At 47.2% G+C, this 17,660-nt stretch overlaps 1 protein-coding gene across 2 annotated transcripts in view; it reads right to left on the bottom strand.

Annotated features, from left to right (window-relative positions):
* Positions 1-2,075: 2,075 nt before the first annotated feature.
* Positions 2,076-17,660, bottom strand: part of SDF4 (stromal cell derived factor 4) — a 39,137-nt gene continuing 23,552 nt past the window's right edge. For both annotated transcript variants that reach the window (XM_051988849.1, XM_051988850.1), the window contains exons 4-7: positions 14,365-14,478; positions 9,444-9,602; positions 6,389-6,564; positions 2,076-3,121 (exon numbers count right to left, since the gene is read on the bottom strand). In XM_051988849.1, coding sequence (XP_051844809.1) covers positions 2,945-3,121; positions 6,389-6,564; positions 9,444-9,602; positions 14,365-14,478 — 626 coding nt within the window. In that variant the 3' untranslated portion in view covers positions 2,076-2,944. The remainder of the gene's footprint in view (positions 3,122-6,388; positions 6,565-9,443; positions 9,603-14,364; positions 14,479-17,660) is intronic.

Here is a 17,660-nt window from a genome sequence, read left to right as displayed (position 1 = left end):
GCCGTGACTCACTGTTAGGTCTGGCCTTCACTGACCCCGCGGCCTGTGACGGAGACCGAAGAGGGGGCCGCAGATGGATAGACAAGGCCTGACCATGGTCTGCAGTGTCCGGCAGTCTCGAGCCACCTCGCTGGCAGCCGTGGTTCCGTGGCTCGGTCCCTGCTACGTTGATAACGGCAAGATCTGAAGCTTGACGTTAAAGCCCTTCTAAAGGGAGCTAAACTCCCAAGGAAGGACAAAGTTTCCCCTCGTCTATTTTTACACAAACTCTGCCCACTCACAGTTGGGCACGCCGCGAGAAACGGCTTTCGGTGATGTAGGAGCAACCCAGCCAGCGGGGAGATTCTAGCTCAGTCACACGTATGTCAGGAGCTGGCTCAGCAGACATGTCAGCGAGGGGAAAACAGGGCGTCTCCGAGGGCTTTGGAAAGAGTTAATAAGAGAAAAATAGACGACTTTGCATGGAACTGGTCACACTCCCCAATTCACACCCACCCTGGGAAACTGGTCAGCGGCGGAGCCCCCTGCCCGAAATGTGCCGACCCCAAAGAAAGCCACTGATAAAAGGGCATTGCTTGCAGAGCTCTCGCTCGCTGCCGTCACCCAGAGAGGAAGGTTTTATCTGGGACTTCTCCTTGGTCCTTTGTCCTTGATGACGCCCAGAAGCGAGGCCGTGGCCACCAGGGCCCCTTTGTCCTCCGGAGCCCCCTGGGTCCCCCAGGATAGAGCGGGGGCCTCTTTAAGCTATGGCCTTTAGCACCCGGCCATTGGGACGCTAGTCTCAGGTGGTAAATGAGCATGAGAGGCTGGACAGGGCTCACGTCGCAGACATCTGTGAACATAAAGAGGAGGGAGCAGACGCCCAGCTACCTGGGGCCCGAGCAGGACTGGACACTCAGGGCTCCGGCCTCTCTTTTATGCTGCTTTTCTATAAACCTGGACTCTCGATAGTCCAATGGGCTGGCTCTGCAGGCCAAAATCAGTTTATCTGCAGACCACCGGCCAGGGAGGGGGTCCTGGGGAGCAGCGTGGCTGAACGTGACGTCTAGCCAAGGACGAATGATGTAAGGGGGCTCTGCCTCTGTCCCAGGAGCCCGGCCTGCTTACAGCCCTCAGAACACACACTCCCGGGAGGAGGGGGCTGGGAGGGGCACCCGCCCCCCAGGTCAGTGACCCAAATGAGACTTCTGCAGGGCATGCTCCCCCACACGATCCCCCGGTGACCCCCCTCTGCAGAGCCAGTCTGCCCAGGCCGACGCATGACTCACGGCACCCAGATAACTGAAACGAGCCCGTCAGGCAGATGCAGCGTGCGCCAGCGGGGAGCGCGTCATCAAGGACCGGCAGCAGGGAAGATAAGGACCCAGGGGAGGATGGAAAAAAGCCATCACATCCTGAGAGGCACCGGGCCAGGCCGCACGTGGCCCTGAAGACTAAGCCCTCGGGAGATGAGAAAGGCACCTCCAGGGAGACCCAGGAGAAAAGGGCGTGGGCAGGCAGGCGCTCTCTACCAGGCCAGGCCAGGCCCGTTCAGGGTCCTCTTCTGCACCGGGCCAGCCCACAGCAGCTCCCTGGTGCTGACTGCCAGCCTTTACCAGCAGCAGGCCCCTGGTCCCTCAGAGTCTGAGGCGGGTGAGTCCGGCCCCTCCTCTGCAGTGACGGGGGCCATAGACCCCTCTGCCCGAGCAAGGCTGCTGTTGGTCACCATCCCAGGCCCACCCCGCCCCGAGACACAACCCCCACCACAAAGCCTGGCCACTTCCTCTGGCAAGCTTGCTCCTTTTTATGGGCAGACCTCCTCAGTTTTCTGTCTCAGTGAGGCAAAGGGGGCTACTGCCGCCGTGGGCGTGCCTGTGGGAGACATTTTGTATCACATGAACAGTGGGTATTAATGGGACGCCTCAGAGGCTGCTGGTCCCTGGCCAGGGCGGTATAATGGGAAGACGGGATCCGGGGACCACTGGAACCAAGCTGGCTTCCAGCCCACCTCTGGCACTGCCCTCCGTGGGACCCTGGCTAAGTCACTCCTGGACCAGCCACCCCCGGGTGCATTCAATGAACACGACAAGCCAAGCTTTCTGAGGAGATTTTTAATAAATTTGAAAAACAAAACTGCCACTGGGACAAAATAACAATACAGGAAGGGCAGGGGAGGCCCGATCCAGATGTGTCTCCCAACAGTCTGATGCGGAGTGGGGCAGCTTCCTCACTGGGGACGAGGAGGGAGAGCCCGTCCCCTCCGAACTAGAGCCTCCGTCACTCTGGTGTGGCCAGCTCCAAGCGGGCCCAGGACTGCTCCAGAAAATGCCAAAAGAACATGGAGATCGTGCTGCTCGCGCCCAGTTCAGATCCTTTCCCCGGATGACTTCTAAGGACCAACTCAAGGCAGCCAGAGTAAACATTAATGGAGGCCACATTCCCACAGGCTCAGGGCTAAGTGGGGTGCCCCGACTTGTTGGGAAAGATCATCCCTGTCCTTCCTCGGCCTGCCGGCCAAGCACTGGCCCCTCCTTCCTAAGCCACAGAGAAGCCCCCACATCCCCCTCCCCCTCAGCTGGTTCCGGGAGGGGTGTCACAAGCCAAAGGACGGGTCTGATTGAAGAGATGGTGGTCGGCTCTGGGAAAAGCATTCCAAGTGGCCACTGCCCTGCTGAGCTGGGATGGGCTGCAGGACAACAGACCCACACGTTTAGAGTTCTAGGTGGACGGAAGGTTCTCTGTTCCAGAACAGTGTGAGTGCACGAGCGCACACACACACGCACACACACGCACACGCACACACACACACACACACACACACACACACACAATCGCACACACACACACACTGTGCACACGCACTCACACCACAAATAGCAGCAGGAGAATTCTATTCTCTCGTCAGTGGGGCAGGAACAAGGGCAGGAGCGCGAGAAGGTGCAGCAAGCTCCGCAGGAGGGAGACCTCAGAACTCTTCGTGGACGTTCCGGGCATAGTCCATTAACTTGCTCCCCGTGAAGTATTCCCCGTATTTCAGGATCTCCTCCATCTCGAGGTGGTGGTTCTGGTTCTCATCGGCCACGGCTATCATCTGTTTGGCTTCATTGAGAGCGTTGTATTCGTTCATGGGGTCCATGTACTCCTACGAGAGACAAACCATTAGAAAGACAGAGTCAAGAACCACACCGGGACCCCTTAAGGTACGAACCCCAAACGCCAAACTCCTCCATGTTTGGGGCATTTACCGGCACTAAAACACATTTTTCACTTACAAATGGCTGACTTACATCCACCTTTCCCAGTCTCCCAGAGTAATATGAGGAAAAAGTCCCTTTTCCAACGTTGCTGTTTACTCTGAGCCCCTCCTGCCACAGGCGCCCTCACGTTCTGCAGAAGGCTGCGAGCCAGAAGCACGGGCTGAGGATGAATTCTGAACTCGCTCAGGGAAGCCCAGAAGGAAGGACAGTTTTGATCATTGGGAACCTGAGGCTTTATGCAGCTGATGAAATGAGACCCAGAAGGCCAAACTGCCCACACGGCTAAGGGTCCCTGAATGTGTTTCTTATCACTCCAACAGAAACATGGCCCTCAAAACTCTAAAAAGACGGCAAACACTGCCAAGATCCTAGACCGTACACCTGCCAGGGCCACAACCTCTCACAGCACAGCAGGCTGCCTAGCTCAGTGGTTATCCTCCTTTATTGGGCCTCTCCCCTTCGCTGAGCCCCACCATGTGTGTCCTTCATATCCCGTGTACAAGCAAAGAACTGCCACTGAAGGGAAAAAAGGCCATGAAATACCACAGGAAGCCGGTGCCCTCAATAGGGCGCTCAGGAAACCAGCATGTTTGGAGGCTCCTGCCCAGAGGGAACTCTGCAATCCCATCCTTAGTCCACAGGCAAACGAACAAAAAGCCCACTTTTGTTTCCATGGGCACCTGAGGCTCGGCATGTCCAGGGCCCCAGCAGGCTTCCTGTTCACTCCTACACTAAAACGCACTTGCCGTTCCCTCGTAGCCAAGAAAGGGCAGGCCTGCGGGTCGGCTCTTAGGCAAGCTGCCACGAGACCTAGGGAAGTCCTCCACAGTCCACCTACTTTCTACAAGCCACCAAAATGACTTTGCTAAAGCACAAGTCCTCTGCTCGAAAAACTGCAGAGTTCCCTCATACTCAAAGGTCAAATTCAAACTTGCTTGCCAAGTGGGCACCAAATAGCTCCATCTGGCACATCATGTCTCCACACCTTTGCCCCACAAACCTAGCATGCCTTTCCTCCCTCTGCGCTTCTCTCTGCCTCCTGGTCTCCTTCAGAGCTTACCTCAGGTGCTACCTCCTCCATGAAGCCCATCCTGATTCCCCTGGCTGCCTCCCACCCACCACAAATTCCTTGATGTGTCTTGTATCAACATTCTCTCCCTGACAGAAGAGATGTCTTCTTACTTGAGAGACGCTGCTGACTGACTGACAAGCTCTGGGCCTGTCTTAGGCTCTGTGTGGCTCCATCCTCCCAGAGATGGGTTTTCTGTATGAAGCTCCCCCGCTCCTGAGCAGGGCTCCCCAGCTGTGAGGGCGGCTGCGCCAGCCGATCTCTGCCAGGGAAGCACTGATGGGCAACTCTTTTGGCTTCGAGGCACACAAGCAGGGCAATGCCCGGGACGAGGGATCCCATGCCTGCACGACTCCACCCAGGGCTACAGCTCCAAACCACCAGCTGCTTCTCCTCGGTCCATTTCCCACCTTTCTCGCTACAGGACAGAATCTGAAGGACAAAGGCCAGAAAGGGAGCTCCAAGCCCGGGGCCAAACACTGGGAGCCAGGGGTCAGTGCTTCTGCTATGAGCCAAGAGCAGGGGAGAAGGCCTCTGAAACCTTCCAGAAAGGGGGATTCCAGACCTCACTGCCTCGTCTTGTTCTCTGTGGTGGCCCAACCTCCTCAGGCTGCCGCTCCCAACATGGCGGCTGGCCTGGCCCTGCTGATTCAATGTACTAAACCCTTAGAAAGCACTTTTGCACCCAGAGTAATGAGGAAAAGACAGGGTAGACACAGGGGACTGGACGCTTTGCTTCCTGCCCAGCCTATGACTCTAAACGACTCAAGTTTTCTTAAAGGAGAGAACCAAAGATTTTAGAGCTGAAAGAGATTGAGATTAGAGTTCAATTCTTCTCCAAGACTTGATTTCTTCATCTGTGAAACATTAGACAGCGCCCTGGAAGAGTGCTCCCGCTCCCTGACTCCAGAAATCCCCTTTCTATTCTAAGAGGAAAGGTGGAGTGAGGGTCAGCATCTCCAGGGCCCCGAGCCTCTTTCCAGGTCCGTGCCCAGAAACCCACCCCATGTCAGACCAGTGACAGCAGCAACAACATGCTGCCAGCCCTTCCTCTAACCAGCCGAGCTTCCCTCTCCAATAAATGGGAGCTAAGAGAGAAAAGATTTCTAAGAATAGGAAAACCTATTCAGTGCCCACGGGACATACCCAGATGTTGAATGACCATCTCCTTCTTTCTACAGAAGCCTAAATACTGACAAGAATTTCATTATTCAAAGCTGTGGGCAGGGGTTTCAATGCCCCCAGGGGCATGGGGAGAACCAGGAACCCTTGGTGAGTTTATGGTAGACTAGCCAAAGCACCGGGCCGTGCATCCTTTAAAACTTTTAATGAACCACTAACAGCATCCTCTCTCCCCATCTCTTTCCCTGCCTCTATCTCCCTCCTTCCTTCTTCTTCTCCTCCCCCACCATACTTCTTCCACATATAAAATAGCTCTCCAAAAATGACACTTCAGTGAAGCAGGCAGCAAACTAGAGAGAGCGCTGACCCCAAAGCTGGCGCAAGTCTCTTGGTCCCAACAAGGGTCTAGAGGAACTCTCCAAGACCCTGAACTGCAGGAAAGGTGGGGTCCGTTACACCGGCACAGGGAGGCTCCTTATTGACCATTCGCTGCACCAGTGAAATCCAGGGAGCAGATCACCTCGGAACTTAAGTGATCATACACTACAAGGAATGGTTCTTAAATAGTAAATGGCCTCCTACTATGAATGCCCATGGGTTAGTTTAAGGACTATTTGGAACTTCAGAGCAGAAGTGTGAAGTGGGCAGACTAGATAATTGAATTGGAAATGACAGATCACCCAGAATGAAAATCCCCACAACCCCCTCTTAACTCTCTTACATCAAAGATGGGATTCACCCAGTGACACCCAACAGAGGCTTGCTGACCTGAAATGGAAGAAAGCCCTCTCTTCCCAATGGCAGGAGGGTCAGATGGCTGCCCATAGCACAGGCCTGGCTGGGCCTAGGAGCAGTGACTGAACCAGATCACCGAAGGCCATAGCAAAAAACCTGAGAGGCTGTCACAGACCGAAAAAGGCAGAGAGAAGGCCTCCAGACAGGTCCCCTCCACGAGCCTCACCTCGAGCTCATCCATGGTGACAATCCCGTCATGGTTAGCATCAATAACTTCTTCAAATTCCTTCTTCCTGTCTTTCACCCAGTCGTCATCAATGTCCTGGGCCTGCTGGTTTTCAACTGTCCCCACAGGCAAGGAAATGAACTCGGACAAAACCAGCTTCTTATCGCCATCCTGGTCTGGAGAAGAGGTTTGAAGAAAGAAGGCACATGAGAAACGGACACAAAAGATTTGCAACTGACCGTGCAAACAACAGAAACAAGTCACCCCTAAGCACACAGAAGACCATCTAAGTCTGGGGTGACAAATTTAGCCCAAAGTTTTGTTTTTTCTTGGAACAAGTCAGGCCACAAATTTTATTTACCTTACACAAAACTGAGATTAGTTGAAGTAACTTGAAACACAGATGCCATGTGAGGTGCCAGTGAATTAAGAGTCATCCTGAAAAGAGAACCTTAGTCTCTGGTGCCCACAACACTTATGCCCAGGGAACCCCAGACAGCGTCATTCCTCCCACGTTGGACCTGAGTCACCTGGGCTCTCCCTGCCCACCCCACCTAAGCTCTTTGTAGCTCTCCCCAGGGCACCTGACAAGCAGGACAGACCAGTGACCCACCAGAGTGGTCTTTTAGAGCTGACAGGAACACCAGCATCAGATCACAGGTTTAGGGCCTGAAGCCAAATGATAGAAGAAACTGAAGCTGAGAGGCCCAAAGGTTCATCCACGGTCACACAGTGATTAACACCAGAAGGCAGCACTGCACCCTCAGGCCCAGCATTCTCTGTTCACGCCTTCCACAGCCCCTCGTTTAGAATCCCTCTAAAAAAGCCACAGCTTCTCTCAATTCTTTCTAGAGAACCATCACTCCTGGCTACCTGCCATCCATTCCCTTTCTGCTCCCTGATCCCCTTCCCCAGAAGACCCTCCTGGCCGCCCCTTCCCAAGGCCAGCCTTGCTCTGGGTCCCCTTCTCTCTCCACTCCCAGCAAGCTCATCAAACACAAGCTCTGCTGAGGCCCACAGCCCAAACGAGATTTTACCAAAAGAAATGCCTGGGACCCAGGCCCTCGATGAATGCTTAATGAAAGGAAAAGTCCTCTAGCTGCCAGGGGATGGAATGAGCTCTGGAGGCTAGATGGCTCAGCTCCTGTCCCCAGGAGTCTCCCCTCGCCGGCTGGCCGGTCAGGAGCCTCCTCACGCCGGTATTCTCACTTCCACAGCGGGGCTGGGCCACCTGAAGCCCTTTCTGAGAGGACTTCCAGGCCCTGGCGCCGCTCCTTCCTGGGCAGCCTGTACTGACACACTCTGCCTCCTCAACATCTGGACCTGCTCTATGCTCAAGGCGGGCTCTGGGCCTTGGTGGGACACAAACGCAGGAGACACAGGCAGAGACATCGAGCAGCTTCCAAAGGACTTTTTGCCATTAGTTAAACTCAAGTAAGAGAGAGATAACATGACAGAATCTTACTGAAGAAAAGCACTTTAGTCCCATGAAAGAAAGTTAAACTATCTCTATTTTTATGTATTAAATAATTTCTCCATGTATTCATTCTTGCACATCTACAAAGCACAAGATGGAGGTAAGGAACTGGCCCTGAGCAGGTTCCCAATGGTGGGAGAACCAAGAAATTACAAAGAGAAAGGTCACAGTCCTCTCTTTCACACATAACACATGATACATGTTGTGTGACCCAGAACACTTAACCCTGCTTGCCTCAGTTTCCTTATCTATAAAATAAAGGAAATGGTTAATCACTCCACTATCTTTGTCAAGAAAATTCCCAAGGGGTCACAGAGAGTTGGACACAATTGAACAAAGAGTGGAAAGAACAATAAAAATGTGGAAAGAATGATGAACATGTATGTATATGTACCTATATAGGAACACATGTATATATGTGCATATATGAATATATAGTATTTACAATAATAACTGTTCCCCAATAAGACAATGAGTAAGGGAGTCAGAGAGTAGGGGAGAGTCCTGGAAAAATTTCTGAATAGATGCCCAAGAAGGGAAAATCCCTCCGTTTACCTGAATTTCCCCAAAATGCTTAAAATGTCCAGGAAAAAAAAAATCATATAATTTGAGTGGGCCCAGCCTTTATGGGTTAGGAATGAAAAATGAACCAAATGAAGAAAATGTCAGAACTGAAAAGAACATGAAAAATAAAGAAATGTAAGAGAAAACTTATTTTCAAAAGTATAAGATTAAGGGAAGAGAGAAGGTAGAAGCTGTAGTCAGCTTCTCCTTGAGAACGAAGTATAAAAAAACAACTGTTTTTCCCCTAAGGTAAACCACAAAATTTACATTGTTAATAAATTCTACCACAAAAAACACAGGTAAAAAAAATTTTTTTTAAATTTCAGAGAAGTTTTTCTATAAAGAATACTAAAATAATAAAATCTGAAAGTTTAAAATAGTTTCAGTTTAAACTTTCTTCCCAAAGCCATAAGAGAATCAGTCACCTGTTCCTTAAATACTTCTGGTGTCAGGGAACTCACTACTTCTTGATAAAGCTACCTAATTCCATAGCTCTTAGGGGAGCATGCTGAAATCTGTTTTTTTTCCTTCCCTGATCATGTCCAAATTCAGAGATCAGAGGTACACTCGAATAAACGGACACCCAGTGAAGTAACCGGAACCAGGAGGACGAGAGAGACGACCACAGAGCAAAAAACAAGGCAGCAAGGTGTTTGTTGTACAGATATTGTTGCCTACTCTCTGGAGCCAGGGGCTCTTCCTGGTGGTCGTACCACTGAGCTCTGTGTCATTGGATTTCTTATTACAATGGAGGTTTCCAAGTTACAAGGGAAGCCCAGAAGGCAAACACAGATTGGATTGGATGTAAAAACAGAAGTCAGCAAAACAAACAAAATGGATCCAGTGAATCTGATCCCTTTCACAAGAGATCTTTCTAATTATTTAAAGTCAGCTCTCTGTTCCAGATCAACACACTCTTTAAGTCCCTCTGACCCATCTCCATATGCCAGGTTCTGTCCCCACCCTGCCCTGAACAGATCCTTTTACTACTCTGGGCAAAGAGGAAGCACATACCCAAGTCCCGGACAATCTCCTTGACCATAAACTTAAGCATTCCCCTGCTATGCTCTGGATGGAGGAAGGACAGGAACTCCTCCTCATTTAGCAGCAGGTCAGCCGGAGGGTTGTCAGCCTGATACCAGCGATCCTTGAGATTATCGAGAACTTCCAGGGCTGAAAAAGGACATATCTCATTAGCACAAATAATCACAGGTGCCACATACCTTAATCTCCTACAGCTGAAGGGAGATGTTTCTGGGGAGTTCTGAGTACCTACGTTTTAAGAAGAAAAGATCATCAAATCGGAATTTAAAAAACAAATAAACCCAGCAGACCCTTCCAATGTAATCTCATGTGACAAAACCATTTACGTGGGGGGAAATGGATTGCTGCCTTGTCCTCTCCTACAGAAGCTATTCTTTCATGTGCAGAAAGCATGTAATCACCTGAAATTGGATGAGTCGTAAGGCTTTTATTATTATGAAAACTAGGGAAATGGGGCTGGTCTGCCGGTCTGGGATTAATACACGCTATCTACTGAAGCAAGTGACTCCCTTAGCCTAAGGCTGGAACCCCAAGGTGGCCCCAAATGAGGATGCTGCTGATCAGTCTCTGCAGTAGTCTCTCACTCACCCCTTCCTCTGCTCTTATCCTAACTCCAGGCCTCCTGAGTTGGGCTCATAATCCGACCCTCCCCATTGGGGTACTTTCCAGACACAGGCTCTTGGAGGAAAGGCTTCTTTATTTTTGTCTCTGCCTTTATCCCCTGGCACCATGCCTGGCATGCAGAAGGCACTTCGTAAAGGCTTCCCCGCCAATTCAGCCCAGCCCCAAGCAAGCGGGAGAGCAGTCCCTTCTTCCAGAGTCGAAGATTTTCAATGGCCACCGAGCACTCGGGATCACCTGAGGGCTGGGAGGCCGCACTGAGGAGATGGCCTTTCCAAGGCTGTACTTTAACAACTGCAAATAGACCATGCAAGGGACTGGACAAGACTGACTGCTCTGGGCCTTGGTCACACACATCCTGGCCAAACAGAAGGGCAGAGGGCTAGCTCTCACCTCCCGAGAGAGGCCGGAGGCCGCTACCCAACTACCTCAGACAAGGCTGGCCACCTTCCAAATGTCAGTGATCTCAGTGAAAAGCTTTTCCAACTCAGATCCAGCAAGGAAGGCAATATGATCACTTCAGTGTCTGGAGAATATCCCCAGCTGCATTCCAAGATGATGTCAGAAAGAGAAGGATGCTTTCCTTCCCTATCTCCCCTGCTTCCCACCTGGCGTGGTCCATTCAAGTCAAACATTTGTTAAACTCTTGGTGGCAAGGTCCCAACTACAACCATGGCTGCTGCAGGACAGCAAACCTCACCAGAACCTCAGAGGGCCCAGAAAAACTGGTGTTTAGTCCAAGCGGTCTCAAAGTGTGGCCCAAGGACACCCAAAGGCCCTGAGACCTTTTCAGGAGGTCCAAGAGGTCAAATCTATTTTTCTAATACACTAGTATATTATTTGTCTGTATCTCCCTTTTTCAAGTAATATATCCACAGAATACGATCTTTCATGTATTTCAACTAACACATGGGTTTATTATTTGACATGAATATTTAAAAGTGGATCAGTTTTAAGTTCTAATATGGTCGTTACTAATAACAGCATATCTAACCCACATTTTAAAAAAGCTCTCTGGGGTCCTCGATTATTTGTGAGAGTATAAAGGGGCCCCAAAACCAAAATGTTTGAGCATTGCTGGTCTAGTTCATTGCTACTGGCACAGCTGGAGAGATGGGCTTCAGAGACCACCACAGACCCACCAAGGGGGTCTTCTAAGCCTGGTATCCACCAGTCACCCTAGCCTCTGCTGAGGGCTCAAGGACTAACAAGGCTGGGATGATAGCAGTTGGAACAGGACACACCTCATAGGGTGACAGAAGAGATCATGATCCTAGAGGTGAGTGCCTCCTTATTCCTGGGGTACCTCTTGCAGGTGGCTTTTGTGACCACCCCCTCACATGAGTGAATGACTGTTTATTTAATGCTAACTTTGTGCCAGGTGCTGTACTAAGTGATGGGAAGACAAAAACAAGCAGAAAGAAAAGCACCCGCCTGCCCTCTAGGAGCTACCCTAAAAAGGAAAAAAAAGAAGCTAGGAAAAGAGCCTGGAGGAGGAGGATGGGGAGAGAAAATCCTAGGGGATGGGGACTGGCTTGGGCTCTCTCTTGAAAAAGGAGGTTCTGAGAGGAACCATCTAATCTAAAGAGGATGGGCTGCAGGGACAGAGTGAGAGGAATGAGCCTACAGGGTGAGGAAGCTGCTCCAGTGCCAGAGAGGAAACCCAGAGTCATAAGGAGACCCCACGGGTCACAATGCTGGGAGTCTGCTTCAATGCCCAGATCAGACATCCGGTCTTTCTTTAACCCACGTAAAGGACCTGACACATTCCTGCTAAATTTCATCTCATCAGATTCGGCCTCTGTGCTCTCAAGCCTGTTAAACATTTTTTGGAGTGAGAGAGTGTGAGTGAGTGTGTGTATCTGTGTCTGTGTCCCTCCCAGCAAGGCCGCTGACCAGCCTCCATCTAAATCACCAATAACTTGGTCTTACTGTCAGGCAGGTCCTTTCTTTGCCGATAATATTAGCGGGCCTGACCTGACCCTTCCTCTGATTATGGAGACAAGATTCTTGTTTCTTTTGTCTTTTTCATTAAGTGGAAACTGTGCTACCAACACTTAGTCATAACAAAGAAGCCAAAGGCCGATTCTTTTCTTACTGTAGGTTATTCCCACATGCAAAAGGACAAATGACAAGAATTTCCACTAAAAGTCCACCATAGAACGTTATTTCCTGATAGGAACGGACCAAACAGGGATAAAAACTATGAAAATGAGATTTGGATTAGTCAAGTTTCAAGATGCAGACAAGCACCCAGTAGCTGAGGCTCAGCTGGAGGGCCACTCCCCCTGGGGGCCGCCCGGGGCTCCCCCAGCTCTCTTAGAGCGTCCTGTCCTGAATCCCCCTTTCCCATCGCCACCTTCTACAGTCTCTGGATCTGTACTCGTCCTGGGCTCCCACACTTGGCTGATCTCTTTTAGTAACAGATCGGGCCCTGGAGCCCCAGCTCTATGTCACTTACTAGCTGGGAGAGCCATGCACCCCACCCAACATCTCTCATCCAGGACTATTGAGAAATTCAAACGAGGGACTGTGTACAAAGCCCCCCCACTGGGCCCAAGACCTTGTACTCAAATGAGTATCTGACAGATGTGAATGGCCTACTCAGCATTCTTGTAAAGGAAAATCACATACGTAGTCCTAAGACGAAGGGAAAATACCTGCACCATAGAGAAATTATATTTGTCTTTTGATGAATAAGGGGTAAAAAACAAAAACAAAACAAAACAAAAAACCCATTTTAAAATGACTAATCCACACACAGATCAAAAGAACCCAGAGCCTGGGTCGGAAGGGCCCTCAGGGGCCACTAGGTTCAAGCAGGATGTGCATGAGCAGCCTCCAGTAAGGAGGGCCTTCCATGGCTAAGGTCCAGATCCAGGAGGGACGTGACCTGCCCCCTAACTGCTGCTGGCTGTCCCCACATCTATCCCTGAAGCTCATGAGCTAAAGACTCAATGTCCATCCATCTTGGCCACCCTGCCTCCTCCTCCCCCAACAAAGCTTTTCTTTCCCCATCTAAACCTCCCGAGTTCCTCCATCTAGATGGACTCTAGGTTCTCCACCCTCTGGCCATTCTTCTGCTTGTCCACGACTTCACAGGCCAGCAGGGCTGGCCCCCCTGCCCTCCTCTGAAGGCAGACACAGCTCCCATTGGCCCTTTGTGCTGCCATGTAAACTGGGGTGATTCACATGGAGTCTATTCAAACCCCCAGAAGTTTTCTACACCTGCCTTCTTCTCTCTGTGTCTATGAAGCTATCTTCTAAACCCAACAACAAAACTTCACATTGATTTCTATTAAATGTCATTCGAGGAAATCCAGCCCTTTATTCTAGCCCACTGAGGCCTTGGGGCTCTGTCGTTCAATGATATTGGCCATCCTTTCTAGCTCTGAGTTCTCATGTTGAAAAGATATACGAGTCATGCTTTCTTCCCAGTTGATGATTCAACTTGTTTCTATTTTAATTTCACTTTTTGTTTTATTTCAAGCTCTGAAACATCTTTCCTTCCTCTCTACCCCTAATTACCCAATTTTTAAATGGTCCAGAGCCAATGAAAGATTCCTATGGCATTTCACTAGAAAATTCCCCAAGATGACATGGATTTTCATGACCATGGGAGCTCCAGCCCCCACCTCTCTAACTTGTCTACATGAGTAACTCTGTCAAAGACTTTATTGACATCTACACAGTCTCTTCATCATGTTCCTAACCAGTGTAAGTAAGGCTGGCCAAAAGAGATGAGCTTCGTTCTCCGAGACCTCTTCTTGAGGAAGCCACTTTGGCTCTTCATGATCACCATTTCCCTTTACAAATATTTATGCATGGGGGAAGTCATTCACTCCCCCAAAGTCTTCATGGTCCCTCCTTCAACAAGGTGGCTCCTGCTCAGTCAGGATAATTCTGCCACCTTCTGAAGAATGAAAGCAATACTGCTGTATGTGAAACGCCTCATGAAGCCCGAAGCCCAGCAGTTACTGTCACCCCAGTCTGACACATCTGCGAGCTGTGCATCCTCACTAGGCCCTGAAAACCTGAACGTTCGTTACCCCACCTCTGGCACTACCCATCTGGCAGCTGCTTGCTCTCCTGGCCTAGCACGGCTCTTACTTACCCAAGTCAAAGCAAATGTTCCACCAGGAAGCACCAACTGGCCCCCTAGCACCCTCATTCTGAGGGCCCAATAAGTAGCTGGCTCAAGAAGGAAGCCATGCAATCCCAGAAAACTCCCAGAAAACCTGGCCCTGGATCAAAGCTCATCTCTACTTACTTTCTTCATCAATTTTCAGCTCCTCATTGTTTTTTATTTTTTCCGCAATCTCTTTTTCGTTGTGGCCTTTGCTTGCCAAAAATTTTACTTTATATTCATCCCAAGACACACGGCCTAAAAGAATACATCAAACATGTTAGAATACTTAATAATACATCATTCTGCTCTTCTGATATAGCTATTAAAACCCCAAAACTACAGTCATATGTAAAAAGCAGGAAAAATCCCAGGAATCTTCCCAAATACTTAACTAGCTTTCTTTTTGAACAAAGGCTTCAAAAATACTTTTCTTGAGTCCAATTTTACTTTTAGATAAAGTGGGAAGTAGGGAAATGGAAAGAAAAAAGAAAAGCACATAAGAAACCGCCCAAGGAAACCCCCATGTCGGCCTCCACCTTCCCCAGAATTCCGATTGGGTGCCCAGCCCTTCTATGGGTATGCTAACCCAGAAAATACTATGGAATGAACCCGAGGGGTAAAAAGCAGTATGGTATGAGGAAACATTCTTAGGTAAAATTTTAGACCTCCTCTACAAACAAAATCAGTGCAGCCAAAATAAGAGAGGAGAAGCTGGAAGGTTGTGTGTATGGAAAAGCCATTGAACATTTCTAAGAAAAGTCCCATAGCCAAGAAAGCAGCCAGGAATATATGATTAAGAGTCATGCTTGCAGCAGCAGATAAATTTTTAAAAGAGAAACACTTTTCAAAAGAATTTAACAACCATATAAAAAAACTATTTCAACCATGTAATCTATATTTTAGCATTAATATTTTAAAATTTGAGTTCTAAATCTTCTCTCTCCCTCTAGCCCTTCAGTCCACTCTCTGAAATGGCACATAATATATCAACAATTATACATGTGAAGTCACACAAAACATATTTCCATGTCAGCCATGTTGCAAAAAAGGAAGAAAAATTAAGTGAAAAGAAGTATGCTTCAATCTACACATAAAATTTATCAGTTTTCTCTCTGAATGTGGATATATGAATCCCTTGAAACTGTCTTAGAACAATGCGTTGGTTAAATAGTTAAGTCTTAGATCACCATAAGTATATACAGTAATGTGACTTTAAATTATTCACTACAGCTAAATTAGATTAAAATTAAGCAAGTAAAAATGGCTCAACTTAGAAAAACAGTGAACATAATTGAGCATTTAAGAAACAAAAACCCATTACTATGTAGTTTTAAATAAATAAAATATAAAATATTCACTTATACTAAAAAAAAAAAAAAAAAAAAACTCTCCAAAATATAGGGATAGATGAACTTTTTATAAAAAAGTGATAATGAATACAAATCCAAAACTAAAATCTAACATTGGGGAAAGCTAACAATGAGGAAATATGAGAAGCTTTCCCAGTAACTAACAGAATAAAGCTATTTCACATAGTTCTAGGAAGTCTAATAAGAGTAATTATACCAAAGAAAAGAATACACAGCAGCAAAGAGCAGATAAAATCAATCCTATTTGCTGCTGGCATCGAACTTCAGCAAACAACTAATAAAACAACAACAGTTAGCAAGAGAGAACATATTTATATAATATGTAGCATCTCACAACAACCCTGGGAGGAAAGTGCTTATTACCCCTTTTTACAGATGAAGAAATGGCTGCTGGTGAGGTTCACAGAGCTAACAAATACCCGAGGCTACATTTGAACTCAGGTTTTCCTCACTCCAGGGTTAGTGCTCAATACACTGAGTCATCTAGTGAGAAAATGTTCAATTAAGAAAATGGAAATAGATAAACCACAAATAAATGATATTTCTATGTAATAATAATAATAAAACTCAGGGAATAATAATAGAAAGAAAAATCCCAATCACAACTAGTAAATGCAGAAGTTATCTTAGAGTCAGTTTAACAAAAACAGACACAGAAAATTATAAAACCCTTTTAAAAAATAAAAATAAAAATGGAAATATTCAGAGGGATATTCCTTGCTCATTGCTAACCAGAATCAACATAACAATAAACTTTATACTACCTCAATTATCGTATAAATTCAATACCATACCAAATCCTCGAATCAATCATCACTTCCTAGACTACAGCAAGATTCCAACCCAGTCACATTCCATACCAAAGTTATCTGTTATTCCAATTATCTTTTATTTCCTATTTTAGCATTTTAGTCCCCTGTGATGAATTTTGGTGTTATTTCTAGAAAATAATGCATTGGTTTCTTCAGCATCAATGACTGGAGTGCAGACTTGTAAGAAATTAAGTTTAGATCAACATATTACACAATATGCCACGAAAGATACAATTGTGAAAATCAAAGGATTACACAATAAAAAAATACTGATACTTTAAATTGGTGCAGAAGATTTTTTTATTAATTCAATTGTGAATAATGGAAAACTTCTTAACATAAGAGAGAGAATCACAGAGGACAAAAAAAGATACTTTTAGATACTTTAAATTATAGTAATAAAAAATCTTCAGCACCAATAAAATCAAAGTGCCTTATGTCCAATAAAACAACAAAAGAAATAAGATAAATAAAAGTAAGCCATGCCCTTTTCTGGGCCCCAACAGATCAGTGATCAAAGAATATAAACAAACAATCCTCAAAAACAATTGCCAACCATGAAAAACCAGAGGAAAAATGGTTCCAAGTCATTTAGGAGAAATGTTGATCTTTCCCCACACACTCAGCAAATTGACAAAGATGACAAAAAACAGGAATACACAAATGTTTCAGGAGTATTAAAAAGGTGGGGCATACAATCTACTGGGTGTGTATCCTAAAAAGATCATAAAGGAGGGAAAGGGACTCACATGTACAAAAAAAGTTTGTGGCAGCCCTTTTTGTAATGGTAAGAAACTGGAAACTGAGTGGATGCCCATCAGTTGGGGAATGGCTGATTAAGTTGTAGTATATGAATGTAACGGAATATTATTGCTCTGTAAGAAATGAACAGTGGAATGCTTTCAGAAAGGCCTGAAGAGATTTACATGAACTGAGCTAAGTGAAGTGAGCAGAACCAGGAGAATACTATATACAGCAACAACTTGATTATGTGATGATCAATTATGATGGACATGGCTTTTTTCAGCTATGAGATGATTCAGGTCAATTCTAATAGACTTGGGATGGAGAGAACCATCTGCATCCAGAGAGAGGACTGTGGGGACTGAGTATGGATCACAGCATAGAATTTCCACCTTTGTTGTTGTTGTTGTTTGCTTGGTTTTTTCTTTCTCATTTTTTTCCTCCTTTTTGATCTGGTTTTTCTTGTGCAACATGATAAATGTGGAGATATGTTTAGAAGAGTTGCACATGT

This window comes from Antechinus flavipes, chromosome 3, assembly GCF_016432865.1.
Source record: "Antechinus flavipes isolate AdamAnt ecotype Samford, QLD, Australia chromosome 3, AdamAnt_v2, whole genome shotgun sequence".
In the NCBI taxonomy this organism is placed as follows: Eukaryota; Metazoa; Chordata; class Mammalia; order Dasyuromorphia; family Dasyuridae; genus Antechinus; species Antechinus flavipes.
The sequence above is the reverse complement of the archived record's forward strand: the minus strand, read 5'-3'. Positions and strand labels throughout refer to the sequence as shown.